The sequence below is a fragment of the Amia ocellicauda genome, chromosome 6 (genome assembly GCF_036373705.1).
Source record: "Amia ocellicauda isolate fAmiCal2 chromosome 6, fAmiCal2.hap1, whole genome shotgun sequence".
Taxonomy (NCBI): Eukaryota; Metazoa; Chordata; class Actinopteri; order Amiiformes; family Amiidae; genus Amia; species Amia ocellicauda.
Window position 1 is genome coordinate 4,960,997 of NC_089855.1, and position 21,515 is coordinate 4,982,511.

A 21,515-nucleotide genomic window follows, 5' to 3' on the forward strand; every position below is an offset into this window, starting at 1 on the left:
CATGTAGACCTACATTCAATATTCTAATTTAATGCCAACAGACTTCTGGAGGCTGAAACACAATGAGAGATGGGTGCCAGGATGTATGAGATCTGCAACTGAGAGCATGCAACTTTTGATCTGTAAAATCCTGTGTCTTATTTTATTCAGACCTGTGCTTCTACTAACGGAGAGCAACCCCAAGTGGTGCTAGGGACTATTTTCACCAGAACACAAGACATTTATATAACTTAATTTATTCCATGAGTAATATTCAAATCCACATCTCTGCAGAGTCATTACCAGAGCTGGGATCAGTTCACTTTGTTCAATTCCAGCACCAACTCTGTGAGTCTGATATTTGTCATTTCCATTCCCAGTTCCAGGATTGACTTGGAATCGACCCCAACTCTGGTCGCCAAATGGATTAGCTGGTGAACTTTAGTCATCCCCTTAAACACGAGGATTTACTTTGATGAAATCACCAAGTTCACATGTAGTTTCACTGCTTTTGTGTACAAGGAAGGACAAGGCATAATGCATTTATATATTTTCACGATCACCCAATACTATAGTCTTGGGAGGTTTTTTTTTGTATCGAGACTCCAACAACCCCAACGGAGCTGATGAAGAACAGGCAGACACAAGGAAAACATTGCTCTTTCATGATCCTGTGCAATAAAATCAAGAACAAATATATATTTAATGATATATGAAATGTCTCTTGTGTTTCCTCACATTAAGATGTCCTCACGTTGACTGTTGACTTTGAGCAGCAGAATTAGCTTTCTACACACACATGGATACATATATAACCAAATTAAAAGCACTGAGTGTCTCCTGAATAGTGAAAAGTACAAATCCAAAAATAAAATAAACTGCGGACATAATGCAATTTTTGTATGATCTGTTGCTTCTTATATTTGCATGCAATCTTCCTCATCCTTTTCTTGGTGTCATGTGTGAGTGTCTTGTCATGCATGAGCCACAGACAGTCGTGGTGAAGATGGTATTGGCGCAACTCCAATACTAGTGCCTAGTGACCAGATTATTGAAGAAACACCAGAGGTCCTGTACAGAGCAGGTGCTGCTGCAGATTACCCCCACTGCGACGCTGCAGCTGCCCTGCTGCCCCTCCACACCACAGACCACGACATGCATTTTCAGCTCCTCTCCAGAGCCATTCTCCCAAATCTACAGTCACTCCAGCTGTATTAAATGCATAGGCCTACATTATTCTCTCATTAAGAGAATAATCATAAAACAGCAACAACAACCACAACGGGTTTCTATTTTGGTCCTTGAAAGTGATCCATGGTCTTAGTGGCTTTATTGTTTCTGGCAAGACTTGCTTTTTCTTAATGACACATAATACTCGTCTCAAAGCAGATAACACCTTGCAATCGCAGTCCTAGACGAGGGGGGTGTCTGGGGGTGCATGGGCATCCCGGTGCATCTCTTTGTCCGTCAGGGCTCGCTTCCTCGGGGCGGCACTCAGGCGGGCAACTGCGAGGGATTGTGTTACGCGTCACCTCCAGCGCGCAGGCGCAGCAGCCGAGCGAACGTACGGAACGGGAGTGGCCTGGCGCGGGGGGGCCGGGGATCAAACGGGACTGCGGGCCGGCAGGACGTGCGGGATCCGGGGCGCAGCGGCACACGCACCGCCAGAGCAACAGCAGCCATGTCCGCATACGGTATGAGCGGTGTGTGCGTGTCGGGAGACGCGTCGGGCGGGCGGGTATTGCTGCGGGGCCCCCGCCCGGTCCCGCCTGTGCAGCGCGGCGCGGGTAGCGTTCCGGTCCGTCAAACGCTTCCCGGCTCACGGCTGGGCCCGGGGTTTACGAGGCTGCAGCGACTGGGGCGAGCCGAGAGCTGGCGTCAGCCGCGTCGCCCCCTGGGCTCGGCAGCCTCGTTCATCCTGTACGGCACTTTCTCGTCGGCTTCTTGGAAATGCTGAATATCGTTCTTGTTGCGCAGATGTGCGCAGCTCTGCACAATCCCAGCGCTCCCATTGGTGGAGCAGCGCAGGCCTGCGGACATCTGCGCGGCACTAACGCGACCTCGCTGTTGGTTAACGCAGCCAGGCTTTGCGTCTTTCCTCCGCAGCCGCACAAACACAGCAAGCCTGCCCGCCCGCCGGCCGTTCAGTGTCTGCCTCAGTCGGTCGTTCTTCCCTCGCAGTTTGAGGCGGAATCGGTTGTAAATGCAGCCGTTCAGCGCGAAGGGAACCGGGCGCCTGCGTCTGCTGCTCACTGCACGGGAGGCTGTTGAGTCTTTGTTCCCGTTAGAGGATCTTTGAAATTGAATAGAAATGCCTGTTGTGGCCGAAACGTGTCAGCGTTTACCGTGCAAAGCGAACGATGCTCACTATATACTGACTCACGGAGCTGAACCCGGCACCGTTTCGCTGTAAACGGATCATTGACCCAATGTGTGTGTGGTCAGCAGCGCTCCTTTGTTATGCTAGAAAGGCATCACTTGCAGTAAACGTGCACATTATTAAAAACTGCTTTTACTGCATTATGAACTGAAAGTCCCAGCTCATATTGGTGTCTATATCGATATTGTGCTTATGGGAGCATGCAGTCAGCATCCCTGCATTTTTGCACGGATAACGGGACCTTATTCCTATAGACAGCTGTGGTATCCCGGGTCTAGCAAAGTCACTGTGATGTCACAGACCCGCACTGCTGTGGGAACAGTCTGTCGACCTGCACAATGCATTGCTGTCAATATCAATGTGTGGGCAGGTAAAGGAAGAAGAACGATTGAGATGTTTTATGCTTGTGTTTATACACTGAGACCCACAATATGTATTAATTGGCGTTACTCAGTGGACAGGGGCCCTGGGATTTGTTTTTCTAATTTGGAAGAAATAGTAAAGAGAATTAGGTGTGATAATTGTGTGTATGGTTAGTTTCTGAAAGTAGTCCTAAATGTGTTGTCATGTTCTAAGTTGTTCTAGGTCTCCAGATTCAAGATGTACACACAGTACTGCGCTGAGAACTTGTTTTGGAGAACCGGAAAGCCTTTCTATTTGTTCGTTGTAGTTTTCGTATGTATATTTGATGTAATGATATTGCACATCGAGAGTGACAGCTGGGTTGTTTTGTTTCTGTAGTCATTGTGATGTTTTATTGCATTTATAGATCATTTTCCTGTGAAGATTAAAGATGAGGAGGAGTACGAGCAGATCCTGGTCGCAGACCCGCAGAGTCACGGCGCGTCGGAGGAGACGGCGAGCGACCAGGACCAGCCGCCTGAGCCGGACTGCCCCAAAGCCTACTGTGTCCAGATGGTTTATGGTAAGCTCTTGAGGATGAAATGACAACAGGGTGAGAGCTTTACCACACCCTGATGGACAACCGGTCATCTCAGTCTTGTCTTACGTGTGCCCTGTCCTCCGTGCCGCTCACGTGAGAGAAAACGACACCATTAATTGTGCACCGTATCTGTGCTTGTGAGTTCTTTCTTTTTGTTATTCCTTTCCATTGCGCTTCTGTGACGCCGTGCTCCTGCGCTGTCCTCAGAAACCGTCTGTTCACCTCTGTAGGGCAGACTGAGGATAGCCTCCTGTTGTTCACGGCTGTGTCTCTGTGATGCAGGTGATGCGCTGACTGGGAATCCATCGAACACCGAAGCCCAGCACAACGGCCGCGGGGCCGAGGAGGAGCGGTACAGCCCGAGAGCGAAGAGGAAGCGAGGCCCCGGCTCAGTCACAGGCAGCATGGTATGGAAGCCTGCACTGTGCTTTTGTGCAGCAAGTAATATAAAAACTATAATTTACACAGTCACGGCTCAGAGTCTAGGTGTGGTTATTGAAGCCGGCAAGTCACCGCTTTACTCTGCTTTAGGTTTGTATTTTATTTCTGCATGGGAAGATTGGCACGACAGTCAATTATAGCGTTGTCATTTTGTATCTTTAAATATGTGTGTGTGTGTGCAGTATATATGTTTATATTTAAGAAGTAAACCAAGCTCATCAAGTGTTCACTAAGTGGGAAAGCAAATCTCGGTGTCATCCCAGATGGTCTTTTGTGAATTAATACCCGGCTGTAACGGAGGTGGCGGGCTTGTGGCCGCTGGGCTGAAACTGAACCAGACCAGGGTGCCTAACTTGAGCAGAGAGGAAGAGGCTCTTCTGAAGTCTCGGAGAGGAGAAGGGCATCTTGGGTCGTCCCAAAGGGTGACTGCCAGGGAATAAAATCGGCACGGTGTCCGGTGTGCCTCAGGAGCCCTGGCACGTGTAGAAGACGTGAATCATCTGCAGCACGAGACCGACCTGCTGAGGATCCTGGGGGAAGAGGCGAAGGACGGTGGCATCTCCCAGCACCCTGCGCGCCTCCTGCGCCCGGAGGAGAGAGTCCTTGCCTTGATGACAGAGCTGGCTGGGGTGCGGCGAGTGAGCGCGGCCGGCACACCGCACACGCGGCTCCGCTCTCCTCCAGGTGAGTGAGGAGGCTTATCTCTGCTGTACTTCCAGAAACATCAGTCTCTTGCAGGTTACTTCTGAACTTCCCCACGTCTCCGTCGGGAGCAAATCATTAGGAGGACTTTAATAGACAAACACTGTTCAAATCTTTGTCTGCCACTATAAATTAACTTTACAGAAATTGTATAGATGTTATAAATGTGTTATAAATACTTATATTCTAGGTGGCTGTGTGGATACTTGCACTCTTGACTCTTCGATGAAAACATGCAGTGAAGGAGGTATATTTTTTTCTTTCTAATTAAATCGTTTATAATTTGTGAAATACGTTTGATCAATCTAAGTAGGTTAAGATAAAGAGACAAACAGCCCTGTGACAAGAAATCAATTGGATCTTATTTCCTGTGAAGCAAACTGTCAGATGCCACTCAGGGCAATGTTTTTGACGTAATTTTGTTGAAAAAACGAAACATTCAAAACTCCAGTTATGTTTTTAAGGTGAGAGACGGCTTGGCCTTGTGTATTCCCCGTCTCCACACACAGTTGTGTTTCTAAAGTTTACATCTATTTATGTTTTAAACACCCTTTAGCGTGCTATAATTAGGACCTTGGTTTTATTTTCCTGAATGACGTGAACTAAACTGCAGTTCTCTTCCCCAGACCTGCAGCCTGCACAGCCAGTGGGGGTCCGGGGGGATACCGTGCCTTAAAGTGCCAGCAGGGAAATGGGTCCTTCCATAATCTTTCTTCACACTTCCGACCAGCCAGAGCCAGGGATCAACTGGGAAGTTTGTTTTCCAGCATCGAGTTCAACAGGAAATTGGGATCGCGATGGAAGCTGAGTTGTGCAGCATAAAACAAATCAGCCCCAAGACATTCATCGGGACCTGCTAAAGATGAGCTCCAACATGGCCCGTTTGTGTGACAGGATGGCTGCCCATGTTAATGCCCTGGTGGAGCAACAAACCCCAGCCCAGCCCGGCCACGATGCCAACACGGTCAAACCCGACCCAGAGGATCTTACTGCCCTGCAGACGGTCACCTGATCCATTGACTCCCGGCACACCGAGTCAGTAGTGGGACCCCGCACTCCAGGCCAAACGTTGCAGGGGTTCTTTCATTTTCATGCACGCAAACCAACCAAGATTTCACATCTAACTTACTTAGAAGTTACTTATTATATTAAATATTTACAGTATAAACAGAACTGCCATTTTAAAATGTCAACAAACATTTTCAAAAATAAAAATATGTATTCTAGGCCCTTGTCATTGTTTCATTGGTGAAATGTCATTCTAGGCAAATAAAACCTTCTATAGAGAGAGCAAAAAACATGGAAATATAAATATATAAAAGTAGTATATGGCATACAGGGCATGATAAGATTTTCTTTTTAGTTTCATAACTCGCTTTGAGGAAATGGGTGATGTTTTGTGGTGGTTTTAAGTTGGTTACACTACATCATACTAGATGTGTTTGTAGGTGATTGGCCAGAGGTAACCCAACTAAAGTCCAGACCAGCGCCTACAGTTCACCCCAAAACACATATTTGTGTCTTGTTTTACGAACATGTATGTAATCAGAAATCATAACGATACATATAAGGCCCAGCAGTGTCTTTTCAATCCTCACTCCTGAACAATATTGAATATTATACTAAATATTTAAGAGATTACTGTGTAACAGCTACAACATAAACTGTGGTGTAAAATTCAGTACCCGATTTCCTTTCGTGCACATCAAGTTATTTGTTGTGCATTTAGGACCAATGTATCTTTATGGCGGGTCGAGGCTGTTGAGACATGCTGGAAAATCTCACGCGTTTGTTTATCTATAAAGGCTTTTCTTCTGGAATCTGGAGAATAAAACATTCATGATGTTTTATTAATCCTGATTGATGATGTCAATGTACATTTGCAGACCGCAGCCTCTGTCTGGCTTCAGCTCGTATGATCAGAAGCGGAGAGACTGTGTGTATATTGACGGGTCAAACGGCAGTGCGGTGTTGTGTTCAGTTTTCTTCCCTCTGATATGCTATATTTGACATTTGTTTGGCTTGTAACGTGAAATATGCTGGACTCTTGTGTGCCTTCGACGTGGAATTTACAAACGTCTGTACGACCAGGGAATTTGTCTCCTGAAAGGCAGTTTTTGTGCTCTGAGGTCTTAAATTAAATGCACGCAGTAAGGTAGGAATGCTGGAAAGGGTTTTTAAAGACATTTTTATGTTGGTGGTGGTGTTTTTTTCCCTCAAGTGATTGACAGTCTTTGCACAGTTGACGTTTCTCCTCTTCTGTAAAGTCACTGCGTCTCTGTATGGCAGGATTGTGAATTATACAGCCATCTCTGGCATGTGGTTGTGGTTTCTGTCCTGTCCTCCGCTCTCCGTCGGGAACACCAGCATATTTCTTGAGCAGCGCACTCCCAGCAGAAGCACTTTATCAAGCTTAGCCATTTCACAGTTAAGAGTGCTTTAGCAGAGCTGGACAGAGTGACATCTTGCAGCTATAGTGCTTATGTGACTATATTTAGCGTTGTAAATAGCGTTTGTTCCAGTAACTTCAGTGTCTGTTTTATGTCTAGGTGTCGGAAGTCAACGAAGAGTCGGAGCAGGAAGAAGTTTCGAATGTTGTCTATGAATGTCGGCCTCAGTATGATGTGAGTATCTGCTCTTGCATGCTAACGAGACATCTGTTTCACTGGGAAACTATATCGGTTGCAGGGGAAAAGGCTGAGGGAATGCTTCTGTGGTGCATAGTGCCACTTTCAAGTTGACAAGGGACCTTCTGGTCTCATCTGTAACTAAATAATCATCATGTCCCTCAAAAATATTAGTCCAGGACATAATTAAATAAAAGCAAGGTTAGTTTTGTTTGTTGTGTTTAGTGAAGTAAAACAATCCTGTGAGTTAGTTTGTTTCCGTGTAGAAAAACCTGTATGCCGCTGTGTCAAACCTCATCGTGCGCTTGTGACTCCGCAGCCAAACGCTGTTCCTGACGATTTATACAACATCGACCACCAGAGAACGCTGGGAGAGATTCTCACCTACTGCCAGGTACTTCAGGTGCATTGACAGCAGTGCGCGCTCAGATACGGGCGCTCAAACACGTCTAACTTTCCTCACAGAGAACAGGGACAAATGGCTGATGCTGTGCACACTCCTTTGTATGTATTTGTGGGTCTAAATGGTGCCTTTTTGTAAGCTTTCCATACTTGATACATACATCTAGGAAAGAAATATTTAGTCATTATTTTGGTGATAGTCATTTAATTTGTGGTTTGATTCACCATGTTTTTTAGATTATGTACGAAGCCATCCAGAAACTTGATCAGAAGTTTGAGGAGCTCCAAGCAAAAGTGATGAATGTCCAGGCGGTGCAATTGAGTCCCTCACTCTTTCCGCAGGTATAGTCATCTTATTAACTTGTTTTGTTCTTCTTTGGAATAAATTAGTCTGGTGACACCTTATGATGTCACGCGTCTGCATTCCAGAAGCCGCATCTGCCCCCGAGCAATGGGGTCCACCAGGTCCGCATGGAGGCCTCTCCCACCTCGGACTCCGGCCTGCCCATGCCCCAGCTGGTGCGCGTGTGCTCCCCTCCCCCGCTGCCCCCGGGGGAGGGCAAGAAGCCTCCTCCCTTGTCTCCCGCCCCCGGCGTGCCCAGCCCTCCGCAGCTCCACCCCCAGGGACAGCACGGCCAGCTGGCCCACTCCCTCGTCTCCGCGCACTTCACGGCCCAGCTGCTGCCCCCCACCCGCGGTGCCTCCCTGAAGAGCTCGCTCCTGCCCGCCGAGGCCAAAGCCGGCCGCAAGGGTCTGCCAGCGGGGCCCTCCAACGCAAAAACAGGTCTGCACCCCTGTTTGAATGGGTATGACATCAGGTCTCCGTCGAAATGCAACGTAGTGGTTATCTGTGCCGAGGCAGGGCTGTGTCTGTCTACCCTCGCCTCTCTAAAGACTGAGATGAACGAACTTACTTGACTACTTGTGTAGTTCACTGCAGTATTTACTAAATGAGAAAATCCCAGTCCCAGCATTACATAGTGAAATACGCTATCAGTTAACAAAACTAAGATTCAGTTGTTTGTTTATAACAGAATCCGATTATATAAATATATGAGAGAAAAAAATTACAAATGGGGGGAAAAAAATCATGTTCATGTCTTTGAAAGTTGAATTTATGGAAATGAGTAACTTTCTCGTACTTGTAAAGACCATCCTAAAGTAATGTGGCTTATTGTTGGTTTGTTTACATGGGTGGTCGCTGTGGAACAGTGAAATTGGAGAGGGAGGGAACGAACAAAGGAGCAATAATGTTTCTTAGAGGCTGTAGAAAATATTGCACTGCATTGCTGCCACATTTTTCAGTTTCTCTTTTTAAATTTAAACTCTTGCGCTTCACCACCCACAACCAGGTTTCCTTCTGTGTTCGAGTCGAGCTGGTCTATTTCACGAGAAGTTTTAAGATCTGCAGAGAATATCGTGCCACCTTTCGTAACCCCACGTCTCCCCCCATCTCTCGGTGCATAGAGCTGATCGGGGACCCTCGGCGCAAGGTGCGCATCCCCAGCAGCGTCCTGCAGAAAGTGTCCAACAAGATGAACCCGCGCAACGCCGTCCGCTTCCTGCTGCGCGGCCTGTTCTCTGTGGAGACCCTGACCTCCAGCAACATCATGGGCGACTCAGCGCGGGGGCTGAAGAAGCTCGACCCCAACAAGATCGCCGCCATGAGAGGTGGGCCGTCGAGATGATCACTACTTGTACTGTAGGTCATGTTAATAGGCACTGCTCTTGTGCAGGAGAGATTTGAACTCCTCTGTCCCCACTTTATACTCTTTTTCTACCAACCCCAAGCACTACAAACACAAATGGCAAAAAAATGAACTGAATCACATTTTCAGCACACAGTCATGTGACAAAGTCTCTGCCGCTGTGTAACTCTGGATGCTCTCGTTACTTGAGCAGAATGGCTGGCGAAGAAATTTGCCAACTACGATCTGAAAGAAAGTGGGAGAGACTGGAAAGCCTGTATTTCGATCATGAACTCTACGGCAAGGTACCTACGCTTCGAAGCCAAGAAAAACCGGGTGAGTGACAGTGCAGCCCGATGGCTTCGGCTTCTGTAGGAGATTAGCAACCAAAACCAAAAGTATAAAAATATTAATAACCTGCACCTGAAACACAATTAAACAATTACAAAAGGCATCCACAGTTCTACTTATTTCAGATTTACATCTCACCCTGTTCTGTTGTTCAAAGCAGAAGCTGCGCAACGAATACATTGAAGACTCCCCGAAAGAGGAGCAGGAGCCGCCTGCCGCGAAGGAGGCTGCCGAGATTGATGTGGAGCTGGAGTCGGACAGCGAGGGGGACGCTCCGTCCACGTCCCGCAAGAGCAGCGCCTCGCAGGGGCAGCAGAGGGCAGCAGACGGCAACTCAAAGCCGGCCACGGGCAAGAAGGAGACGGGCTCGGAGGAGAGCCTGGGTTAGTTGTGCTTTTGTTGTTTAATTAGTTTGGCTTAATGTTCAGATTCCAGTGAGTGTGATCAGCCTAGAGCCTTAATTTTCAAAAAGATGAGACAATCTAGAGACCAGACCAGAGAGAATGTCGGATGGCTGTAGAACAAGAGCAACAGACAGCCTTGTTTGTGTTTTCAGCCTTAACGGTTGCATGCATCTCCCCACAGAGTCGCTTGGGCCCCCAGCGAGGCAGGTGAAGGTGCCGCAGGGCGCGCTGCAGACGGCCCGCTTACGGACGCGGCCGGAGCTGGCGGCCCGCTTTCTCATCAAGTACCTCTTCCCCTACGACGTGCTGGTGAAGAGCAACGTCTACGGCAACCGGGAGCGCGGGATCCTGGCCCTGGACAGCAACAAGATCGGCGCCCTGAGAGGTACAGGGCTGGCAGAGCATGATGACAGAGCAGGCACGGGGCAGACCCTGTGCTGTCTGTGTTCAGAGTTGCAGAGTCTCTTACAGTGGTTCAGGTCTTGTGTTTGGGAGGCCGGTTCTTTATTTGAGCACGCAGGGAAACTGGCTTTGGAAATAACTGCCTTAGTTTGCTCAGCATTTTATTGGAAACATGACATCATACTTTTGTGCTGCTACTAAGCAGAACCAAGACTAATGTCATGGGAGAGTACAGACAACCAGATCAAAGATCTTCATACGAGAGTTTCAAGGCTGCAACTTGTGTGTGTATTGGATAGTATTATCAGCATGGGATAGTACAGACACTGTACAGCATACTGTAACACTTGGTAAAATAAAAATAACTGACCTGTCAAGTTATAAGAACATCAAGTTTAGAATCGAGAGGAGGCCGTTCGCCCCATCGTGCTCGTTTGGTGTCCATTAATAACTAAGTGATCAAGGATCCTATCCAGTCTGTTGTTGAATGTTCCCAAATTGTCTCTTCAGCCACATCATTGGGGAGTTTGTTCAGATTGTGACGCCTCTCTGTGTGAAGAAGTGTCTCCTGTTTTCTGTCTTGAATGCCTTGAAGCCCAATTTCCATCTGTATCCCGGGTGCGTGTGTCCCTGCTGATCTGGAAAAGCTCCTCTGGTTTGATGTGGTCGATGTCTTTCATGATTTTGAAGACTTGGATCAAGTCCCCACGTAGTCTCCTCTGTTCCAGGGTGAAAAGGTTCAGGTCCTCAGTCTCTCAGTAGGACATTCCCTTCAGACCTGGAATAAGTCTGGCTGCTCTCCTCTGAACTGCCTCTAGAGCAGCGATATCTTTCTTGAAGTGTGGAGCCCAGAACTGTCCACAGTATCCAGATGAGCTCTAACTAGTGCATTGTACAGTCTGAACATCACTGCCCTTGTTCTCAATTCTACACTTTTGACAATATACCCTAACATCCTGTTTGCCTTTTTTATTGCTTCCCCACATTGTTTGGATGGAGAAAGTGAGGAGTTATAACGGTTTGTGGGACTTTGACTGAAATGAAGGTTGAAATGTCTTCCCTTTGTGCCCATTCCTTGTAGAGCATCTCAAGGAGCAGTATCCTTGGCTACTCCTGGAGGAAGACGGGCAGGACTGGAAGGCCTGCGTTGGCGCCATCAACAGCACCATCCGCAAATTCCGGCACGAACTCAAGAAGGCCAAGAACGGAAAGAAGGGCCGGTGAAGGCCAGCCGCCTGCCGACACGAGGCCGGGATCTCTGACGCGGTGCCTCCGGACCCTTCAGGATGGGGGTTTGGACAGTTCACGGTGTCGGAGGGCGGCAGGGAATCACCTCAAGGTTACACCAAAAAACAAACCCAGGCATCTGCATTGGTGTGAGAGAAGCACGGAGGCCTGGTTGCTGTTGTTTTGGACTCTGCACTAGGAAGCCCACACGCTTGAGCCTCACCTATAAAAGCTGCTGTTGGAGGCAAGTTTTGGTACAAGCATGGGGTGGATTGTACCGAATAGCGGCCGAGCTCATCAGCTGTTAGGGAATGCACGTAGCCAGTGTTTTAGTATTTATTTTATATATTAAATTATGTATTTATTTATTTATATGTTAGCAGACCGTCTTTCCCAGTCTTCATCTTAAGACGACTGTCATTCATCAAGTTTTAGCACATATTTCACAGTTTGGAATCCGTGCATAATCTAAATATACCAACAACATGTTACATTTCACCTGCTGCAGCCCCGGATCTCCTCTCTCACAGCCCTGCACAGTAGAGCGCTACATAAGGAGGCTCAGAGCTACGCATAGCAAACAAGTGAAGCAGTTCAATGCATTCAAAAGTAGCATAAGCACAGCATACGTGTGCAGTTTTTATTAAGGGGTTCGTTGTAAATGAAAATATGCAAATGAACAAACTGAATATACCCAGTCTGTAATTAATTTTCCAACTTCGATCTTAAACTTTTTTTAAACTGTCACCTGATTTAAGTACTCTGTTACAGTTTGGTCTCTACTGAATGTTACCACAGTTTCAATAAAATGCAGAATAGCTTTTTGGGCTTTTTTTTGTTATTTTAATTATGACATCACAACACATTTGGACCGACATATTGCTGAATTGGAACACATTACACAAAAGTAAGTGAAGCCTTTTGAACAAGTCTTCGTATACCCTCGTTTCTAGTCTGCAATGGTCCTTGAATCTAGTCTGCCCTGTACATGTTTATCACATCAGCCTTTTTTACTTCACACTGAAGTTAGAAGTGTGTTTAAGACGTGTCGGAGGTCCTGGGCTGCTCCACTTCAGTGTGTGTGCCTGTGTGCCCGCAGAGCTGGGATGTGTCGAGACAAGTAGACTTCCCACTTACAGACCCTGAGCTGGTGCTGTCGTTTCACGTAGATAGTTCAGTCTGCATTCTCTCCACCTTCGGTCTCTCTCCTGATGTACTTGGGGTCTTTATTCCACGGATGGCTTGGACACTCTCACGGTCTGGGGCGTCATTCATCCCATCTCCTTTAGACTGTCGTCCAATTGTGTGACCCTTAGTAATTCCTTTGATTGTGAAAAGGGGGCTGAGTCACGGTGAGCTTGGGAATTCGCCAGCTGAAGGTTAAGCTTCCTGACTTGCTTAAGAAGGCACAGAAAGTCATAACATGTGGCCGTTATCTAACAGTCCAGTAGCAGGATTCAGCCCCCTCACAGGATGTATGGGGCATGGATAAGAACAAAAGCCACGAACTTCAGTTCAGTTCAGTTGAGCTGAACAACAAAAGCAAAAAAATGTAAAAAGTGTTGCTCCTTATATATTATATAACACGATCTCTTCCAGGAGACACGGACACACTCATTGGAATACGAACAGTAGTCCCCTTCCCATCACTCCACTGCCCTCCCTTAACCGGTGTATGTAGCTGTGATCTGCCTTAATCATGTGCTCCGTGTTTTGAGTAAGTCTGTTGGGTGACACCTGACATGGGAATTATGGTTATTTTAACTGCTCTTAAAACCTCTAGACGCTGTTCAGGTTTGCCCTTCTTCAGCGGAGCCTTCTATGCAATACGGTTCACATGTGAAGCTAACGCTGTAAGAGTTGCCAGCATGTGCCATTTAAATGCAGATTTGTCACATGAAGTATTATGTTTTACAACCACATTCATGTATGTTTTGTTTGTATTGGCAACAAAGAATGCACTCAGAAAATTGTGTTTTGGCAAAAGGCCTGTAAAAACACACTTTGGCAATGTCTGTTTCTTAACCTTTCCTGTAAGTAAGTACTTGGAAATGTTGTAAAACCCAAAAAGCAAACATTCAAATTGACTTATTCAGAGCTTTCAAAGCAGATGTATTTTTTTCTTATATTCTTATATTCATTTTATCTGCAGGAGAAAAAATGTATTGTGAACACTGCTGCACTTTTGTAGCTGAACGACACACTTGGGTACAGCATGGCCACATACGCTGAACCAGGGTTTAGGAATATAGTACTGCAGTATTATTTACAAAAAAATACAACTAACCAATATATACATCGTTTTAAATCTGGTTTTATTTGTAAATTAACAGAATATTAATGAAAAAAAGCATGTGTCACGGCTCTTGTAATAAACCAAACTTTCTTAATGATTGTTTTGAACGATTATTAGTTTGGACTTTCGTTTCTGGACTGACTTTATCCCATCTATCCCTGCTGAGCCAAACAGGAGCTCGTCTGGCCTACAGCTCGGGTTCGGGGGGAATGTGACGCATGTCCTAGAACCTAGATCATGCCGCGGACGGGGAATTCTAGTGCGTCTCGGATGTTGTTGAATATGAAAAGCCCTGCCGGTTACACAGCGGCCCCTCTCTGTCCAGGTGTTCTGCTCCAGAGGCCAGACCCTCTTCACAGGGGGCACAGCTTCCCGACGTCCCCGTACCCAGAGCGTCCTGCGCAGGAGGGGGGCCCTGCTTCGGCGCCCACTGCTGCCTATACAGAGTGACGTAAGGGCCGGGCGGCTGTCTGCAGCGTTTCTGGGCCGGGGGAGCAGCGACCTCTCTGCAGTCCAAGTACTGGTCCACACTGCCCCCCCCGGGCTTCTCTCCCACCTCCTCCAGGGTCTGTGCCTTTGGTTTGGACTCCCTGGTCGACTTTAACTTTAAAAGTAAAATGGTGACAATACAACAGCGTGATTTTAAACTCACTATCATGAGGGGTCACAATACAAGATCTATGCACACTTGGTTTACCATTAAATGATGAAGGCCCCAGCTAAGAGATACTTGCGTTGGAAGGTATCAAGTATCTATACGGGTGAAAAGGGGAGAAAGTGATTGAGCAGGGACGCCTGACAAGTGATGAAAGGGTTCATTATTGAAGAATGTGTCTGGTTAAAAATTAACAACCCTGGGAAAATGTGGGAGTTTTTCTCACGAGTGGCCACTGGAGCCGTCCACCTGGCAGAGGAGACTCGGAGAAGGACACAGTCTTGGCACGGAATGGTTTTCCCAGTTAAGGAGGCGATAGCGCTCATTTGTTTCGTGGCACACTGACTGAGCTCAGAAGAGAAAGGAAAGGAGGACGGATCGGAGACCAGAACTAAGACTACCTTCAGCCGTCCACCTCTAACTGTTTAGGTATTACTTTTAACATCAGTGGAGCCAGAAGCTTGCTGGCTCATTTCGTCCCAAATTTAATTAAGCAGCTGAACTGTTTATTCGCTCCACGTTTGATTGATGCTTTCATTAAATACTTACTCTGTATTTAGCCATACTGCGCAATCCCCTGGCAATGTTGTTCATGAACACCACGCAGGACGCCCAGTCTTTGCCAAGTACGCCCAGGTCGCAGTTTGGGAATATTTCAGCAAGACATTCTGTCACCAAAAAGAGCATGTTTCTTGTTATTGTTTTTTTTTTGGTTTTGACAGCATTTTTTTTTGTTGTTAACCAAGGAGGAGGGCTTGTGCAGCCTAATTGGCAAGGTAACCCTTAAAATGACTACTTTCTAAAGATGTGAGCCAAGCAGAGCATTTGTGCAATTATGTAATTTAAAGATCATTTGGTATGAAATCACGAGGGCACTGAAGTATTGCAAAACCACCATCAGTTCATCAGAGATGTTGGTAATGAAATCACGAACGCACTTTACTTTTGTAATGCTCTAAAACTGAATCTGACTGCTTTAATTTAACCTTTCTTATGCTGGCGTTTTCAGTGCTTTAGGTTGGCACTGGACAGCAGTGTGGGCTGAGCAGAAGCTGTGGGTTCAGTCCCAGCTGCTGTTGTACTCTTTAGCATTTACTGTACCTAGATTGTTTCAGTAAAACCCAGCTGTATAACGGGGTGATTGTGTGTGATATATTGTAACAACTGGATAAGGGTGTCTGCTAAGAAATGTTGTTATTATTATTATATCATACAGAGTACTGGATTTGCTTAGAACAAGTCTTCAAGGCCATTGTCAGCCCTTGGACCAGTTCTACTGCTAGTTGAAACCATGATTTAAGTCAAAACACGTATTAAATTTCTAAAACAACAGTTACTTGGAGACATACATGTTTTGACTGGGTAACAGGTTGATGTGTTCATAATATTTGCTTGCAAGGAACATATTTAAGCTGCAGGTTTTCAGGATGGCACTGCGCAGTCCTCTTCGCTGGTGCCCAGAGACAGTGGGTGCTCTGTATATCATTGTCTAATGTGAAACCGATTGTGTAGAAGTAACTTAGCGAGGTCTTTTCCTTGAGCCTGATTGCACAAGTAGCAAATCTTCCTTCCACTGGCGAGTCTCGAAGGGGAAATGAAGGCAAGGGGAAGGCTATTTACGAAGTCAGTTATTCACACATACAAGATAAAATCACAGAGCGAAACATCTAACAGTGTAGAGTCTCTGGCCCAACGCTTACCCCTGATCGCTGCGATTCGATTGGGGTCCAGCTGGGACACGTTGTGGGCAGCATCTCCCGTGACGTCGCTGGAGGTCAGGACGTGGGTGCTGAACGCGGCGCGCAGGAGCAGACGCACGGCACTGCGGGGGCTGCTCTCCCCCGAGGCCTTCAGCAGGATGCTGGCGGGGATCCGCACCTCACGCTCGGGGTTCCCGATCCGCACTGCCAAGGCAAGAAGCCACAGCGTCATCATTACCATCCACAGTGACCAGGCTCGTCCCAGGACTATTATGATTTATTGATTATTTAGTGTCCAGGGCTGAGGAGTATGAGGTCTGGGGACAGGTTACAAAACATCTCTTCAGTCTGGAACCAAGACCGTGGACTGGAGAGTGCCTTAAGTGTGTCAGCTCAAGAAGGTTAGAGAGGCTTTATTGAATGGGCCACTAAAGAAAGCTTGTTCACTCAGTGCTGTTCATACCCAGGTCTGCTTCCTTTTTTCTGGAAATGCTGTCGTGGGAAGCTCTTCTGAACAGCTGACCTGCGGCTCCGGTCTTGCGATTGGCTTTGCCCCTGGTTCCCTCCATAGTCTTCTTGGTGCGGCGCTGGGTCTCTGTGGCAGTGCGAGCAGGAGCGGGGGCCTGAGCTGTTGAGTCTGAACTGGTGACAGGGTGGACAATCGAGTGGGCCAGCTGGCCTGGCGGTCCCTGGGGCTGGAGCTGGGGAGGGCTGGGCACACTGGGAGAGGGAGAGAGGGGAGAAGGCCTTTTCCCCTCTGTCTTAGGTCGGAGGGGAGAATAGCACACCGGCACCAGTCGGGGCATCGGCAGACCAGAGTTCGAGGTCATGGAGACAGATGTTCTGATCGGGTAAACATCTGCCCCGGGAGGCACCGAAGGCTTCTGGGAAGCAAAACAAAACAGAGTGCTGAAGAGTACGTAGCAAAGCAATCAAGGTCACAACTCTGATTACACTCCACTATCAGAGAGGAGAGTGAGGGCCAACGAAAACGCTGAAATGTAACTTAGACAGTGCAAAACAAGTCAGTGATTTCATTAAAAGAACTAAATCAGGATCTAGAAAGGACTGAAGACATTTGAATTCACGTGAAGTACAAAACAATCTGAAACCAGGTGGTATTCTCTAAGCATTTAATATGTATATCAGAAATGTCAGTCAGAAAGAAGGCTTCTGGGAGATTGGGTAAAAACAAAACAACAGTGATGTTTTCCATAGAGTTAACATAAACACTAAAGCACTACTTACATGCTTAGTGAGCACAGTCCTCGGATTACTTTTTTGCAGTTCTGAGATGTCTGATTGAAGGCAGCCAATCTTTTGATCCAGCCTTTGAATGGCCTGAAACATAGACTGGTGGAATTGGGAAGAAAGGTTGGATGTGACTAGTGTCAGATTCTCAAAACAGACGGCAAGATTTCTGCTTGTCCTTCTTAATTAACCTAGCGTATTTTTTTAAGCCCTATATGAAACAATTTAATCAAAAGTACTCTTGTAGAACCATTATACGACCTAAAACATCCTAATTTCTACTCTAACTACTATTACAGGGGGAAGAAATCATTTTGTCATGAGCTTACCATGAGTTGACTCAAAAAATAAATAAAGAAAGCTTTACCTGGCAGTAGCTGAGGATTTCTGACAGTACGCCTTCCTGACTTCCACAATGAACGGGTTCAGATGTTTCCGTTTCCTTTCAAGTACAATAAAATGTTTTTAAACGGGATGTCAAAAACTCACCCTATATAATAACGTATGAATTCTTTCTAAGTAAAAAATTAAATGAAGGTCACTTAAAGATATTGAAATATGAATGAATATATATGGACTCACTGCGTTTGGCTTATTTAGACAAGAAACTTCTGTAAATTAATAGAGACAAGGGCAGTGAAAACATGGCTGAGGCTACAAACGTTTTTCTGCTCACGGTGTGATCTGTGGCAGTGAAGGCCATGGGCTCTGAGGCCCGGTGGCTGCTGAGGTCCCCCTGAGTGTCAGTGGGCACTGCCGGGTGTTGGCATGCAGGCCGGAGCTCCGAGGTCCTGCAGGGGCCCGAGACACAGCTGACTGCGGCTGTTGACGGCTGTCTCTGAGGTCCGGGGCTGGCGGCGATGGGCTGGGTGTGAGTGGCACTGAAGAGGTCTGAGATCAGACAGGACAACTGAGTGTCTGCATCTCACATCACGAGAGACAAAGGAAGCATTCAACTGGGTTTAACCGTTTCTATAGAAAAAGCCATGTCAACACTCATAAAGAAATGGCAACATGAGTAAATAAGTAATTTTGGACAGATGATTAGCACTCAGAAAGTCCTCATTTCAACCCAATGAAACAAGGCTGTCCTTATCTGCGCCACTAGGGCTGCAGTCCAGCAAGTTCATAAACACTACCTTGCTTTACTCATTGAAAGGGTTTAATTCACCTAAAATAAACTCCATCATGCTAAAACAATGACCCGATTATCACGAGAATAGTACAATATTATTGAAGATAAACATTAAACGGAAAAGTGCATTGATTTACCCTTACTTCCATAGTGAGCGTGGGAATCCTCAGACACCTTGCCTCCCTCTTGCTTTCCGTCCAGCGCCCCGGGAATCCACGTGTTGAGAAACAGTTTCTCATTGTGTGTCAACGGCAGGCTGCCTGGCAAAGCCCCCCCAGCTCCACGGTTCAGAGCCATGGCTTTCTCCACCACGGCGTGCCGGATGTTCAGCCAGCGCTTCTGCACCTGTTTCCAGCTCTTCTTTCCCTGTCCGTCCAGGACATTAATCTGAGCAGTCAGCGCCAGCCACAGAGTCAGTCGCTCCGGAGTCCCCTTCCTGTTGGGCCCGTAGAAATCCTCCAGGTGTGCAGCCATGTATTCCTTTATCAGGCAGTTCTGAGTGTTGGAGAAAGTCGACCTTTTCTTCCACTGAGCCCGATGCAGATGTTTGCTCTGAGACTTCTTCTTCAGAGCCTGCAGTTTGGCCTGAAATCAGAACAACAAACTACATTTGCAAACGGGTAGCCTTGAATATCTGAAATCTTCACAGGAAAAGGTGGATCTGCACTGCAGTTGTCATATGTGATCAATTCCACACGATCTCTGAATAAGGCATCTAAAAAACCCTCACTCACATTTCAACTATCTTTGACACAACAAATACAATTTTGACAATGTAATCACTCCTTACTACTGTCTATACCCCTTTAAAATTGTAATTAACCAGAGCCCCATACTTAAATCAAAATATTATCATTCAGCTGTTTTATTTTATGACCATTTAAATGAATAAGTAATAAAAATTTGGTTTGTGTGAATTGAACAAAGCTATAAATGTTTATTGTGATCCAAGACATTTTCAGAGGTAATCTTATCATCAACAACATAAAATAATATTGTTTGCGAGAAGAGGAACTGGGAGAAGAAATATGTTAGAAACTGATTATTCACGATTAGCACAATTTCACATGGCCAAAATAATGGCACTGGCTGTACAGCAGAGATAAGTGACTGTGGGAGGGGTGATGCATCATAAAAGACACAAACTTGCATATAGTTTGCAAAGCGAGCTGATGTTTCCATTTGATGTTTAGCGTTTGCTATTAATTATTTTATGAAGCCCTATTCTCTTGGTCCCATAAAAATATGATGTACATGTGAATATTGAAAGCCACCTCAAGTCAAGCCAAATGGAAAGGTAGCACATCCAGCTGAGCAGGCTGGGATAATTAAGGAGTAAACAGGTAATTAGGTCCACACAACTGTAACAATAAAGTGTCATTTGTAGTTTTGCATTTGGACTGCTTGTGAGTTGGTATGTACCCTGCCACTCAGACTGGTCAAAGAGCTCCTCTTCAGTCTGGGCCGGGCTCTTGGCCTGTTGGCAACACCTTGCCCGCTCTGCACAGTCGATGCATCCTGACTATTTCCATCGTTCGTCTTGAGATCAGCTAGAAAGCAGGAGTGGAAAAGTGATTTAGTACAAAAATCAGATCTGATCAAATAGCAGCCAAGACAACTCATGCAATAAGGTGCAGTGTATCAGCAATGTGATACAATTGTTTTACATAGTCTGTCCCTGTCCCTGCCCCCGCTAATTTGGTTACATTGTCATGCCTGAACGCTCCCCTCTTGACCTGAGAGCCAGGACACAAGGGGGGGTGAATTCAAACACTGCAGGGGCACTGATCTGGGTGAGCTGAGATACTTGCTTATTCATTTTGTGTGTGATTAAGTGACCGCCTGAACCAAAGTCAGGTCACAACAACTGCAATCAGTGTGTATTTATAGACAGATAGAGGCTGCATACATACATAAAGCATCTGGTGGGAAACTGTCTAATTTACTCCATCATTTAGAAATAGATTAAGTAACTACCAACTTGTTTTGTTTTCTGTTTATGTATCGATGTAGATCTCATGAAGAATAACTCAGATGTGCATAACATCCACAGCAACTAAACCGCAGTGAAGATGCCGGCCGCGGCTTGTATGTCAGCAGTCCTAAATGTAACTGTGACATGGAGGGAAAACGTGTAAGAAACCATGGGCCCCCGATCCGAAGCCCCCAGGTCTGGGATAAACTGTTACCTTCGGCGGCAGGAGTGCCAGATGTCCCCGCTGAGTTTGGCCCGGGCTGCGGCTCTGCCCTCTCCGCTTCCCCCTGCTCGCCCACCCTCCCGCCTCTGTCCCGGGGTCTCAACACGCCGGCCGCGGGGTCGAAAGCCACCTCCATCACCCCGCGCCCCAGCGGCGAGTCCCCCGGCCCCGGAGAGCACGACTCTATGGGGCACATCCAGTCCGAGTCCGCGCCGTCGACAGCGACATCCATCTCCGAGAAATAGCCCTGGTACTGGAGCTTGTGAACCAGGTGGGAGAAGTTGAAGGTCTCCTCGGCCGGCCCGGGGGTGCCGGCTCTGGCCGCACGGCGCAGCGGCCGCTGGGGAGCGCGTCTCCTGTGGGCAGAGGCGGCCCCGGGTCGTGGGTCCATCCCTGCTTCGGTACCGCCGTCCTTCGGGCAACTTTGACTTTCTTCAGGACGGCCACAAAACGCGCGTCGTGGGCGGAGGCTCAGGCGCAGCGCCGGGGCGGGCCTCTCCTCCGGGCGGGCCTCTCGCAGCTCAGCCGGGCGGGGGGAAGTCCCTGGGCGCGGCCGTGTGCGGGGCTGGCTCTGCGGGCAGGACAGTGAACTGTGCCCAAGAAAAGAAACCAAACGGCACGGCAATGCAGACCGGCTGTGGGTGGCTGGGTGGTGACTTTCTTATATAAAGAGGAAGTGGGCATTTCCACTTCAAAACAGTGCATACAACTGCATATTATCAACTATTATCATG

General features: G+C 47.1%; 2 protein-coding genes across 4 annotated transcripts; one reads left to right on the forward strand and one right to left on the reverse strand.

Annotated features, from left to right (window-relative positions):
- Positions 1-1,417: 1,417 nt before the first annotated feature.
- LOC136751743 (uncharacterized) lies at positions 1,418-12,367 on the forward strand. The gene is made up of 12 exons (XM_066707537.1): positions 1,418-1,673; positions 3,129-3,284; positions 3,585-3,709; positions 6,995-7,069; positions 7,392-7,466; positions 7,712-7,816; positions 7,904-8,258; positions 8,942-9,145; positions 9,377-9,498; positions 9,674-9,896; positions 10,099-10,302; positions 11,401-12,367. Exons 1-12 carry the CDS (start codon positions 1,418-1,420, stop codon positions 11,541-11,543), a joined length of 2,043 nt encoding a protein of 680 aa, XP_066563634.1. The 3' UTR covers positions 11,544-12,367.
- Positions 12,368-13,035: 668 nt separating this feature from the next.
- On the reverse strand, positions 13,036-21,291 carry LOC136750792 (uncharacterized). 3 transcript variants are annotated; one of them, XM_066705859.1, is made up of 10 exons: positions 20,773-21,291; positions 20,006-20,133; positions 18,721-19,168; positions 18,125-18,339; positions 17,816-17,890; positions 17,446-17,550; positions 16,661-17,078; positions 16,198-16,401; positions 15,047-15,165; positions 13,036-14,446 (listed from the first exon to the last, which is right to left on the reverse strand). In XM_066705859.1, the coding sequence occupies exons 1-10, from the start codon at positions 21,170-21,172 to the stop codon at positions 14,099-14,101; spliced, it is 2,460 nt and encodes an 819-aa protein (XP_066561956.1). In that variant the 5' UTR covers positions 21,173-21,291; the 3' UTR covers positions 13,036-14,098. The 3 variants fall into 3 exon arrangements, with proteins under 3 accessions (XP_066561956.1, XP_066561955.1, XP_066561957.1); XM_066705858.1 differs by having other exon boundaries at positions 16,661-17,081; positions 20,773-21,289; XM_066705860.1 differs by having other exon boundaries at positions 16,661-17,081; positions 18,727-19,168; positions 20,773-21,288.
- Positions 21,292-21,515: the final 224 nt, after the last annotated feature.

What these genes read in the sequence shown, in the direction of transcription:
- LOC136750792 (XM_066705858.1), bottom strand. Translation starts at nt 21,172, where the DNA reads ATGGACCCACGACCCGGGGCCGCCTCTGCCCACAGGAGACGCGCTCCC. An exon ending in CGCTCACTATGGAAGTAAGG is followed by an intron (nt 18,340 to 18,720) that starts GTAAATCAATGC and finishes GTCTGATCTCAG; the next exon opens with ACCTCTTCAGTGCCACTCAC. An exon ending in AAATCCTCAGCTACTGCCAG is followed by an intron (nt 17,551 to 17,815) that starts GTAAAGCTTTCT and finishes CAATTCCACCAG; the next exon opens with TCTATGTTTCAGGCCATTCA.
- LOC136751743 (XM_066707537.1), top strand. Translation starts at nt 1,418, where the DNA reads ATGGGCATCCCGGTGCATCTCTTTGTCCGTCAGGGCTCGCTTCCTCGG. An exon ending in GCTCAGTCACAGGCAGCATG is followed by an intron (nt 3,710 to 6,994) that starts GTATGGAAGCCT and finishes TTTTATGTCTAG; the next exon opens with GTGTCGGAAGTCAACGAAGA. An exon ending in GTCCCTCACTCTTTCCGCAG is followed by an intron (nt 7,817 to 7,903) that starts GTATAGTCATCT and finishes TCTGCATTCCAG; the next exon opens with AAGCCGCATCTGCCCCCGAG.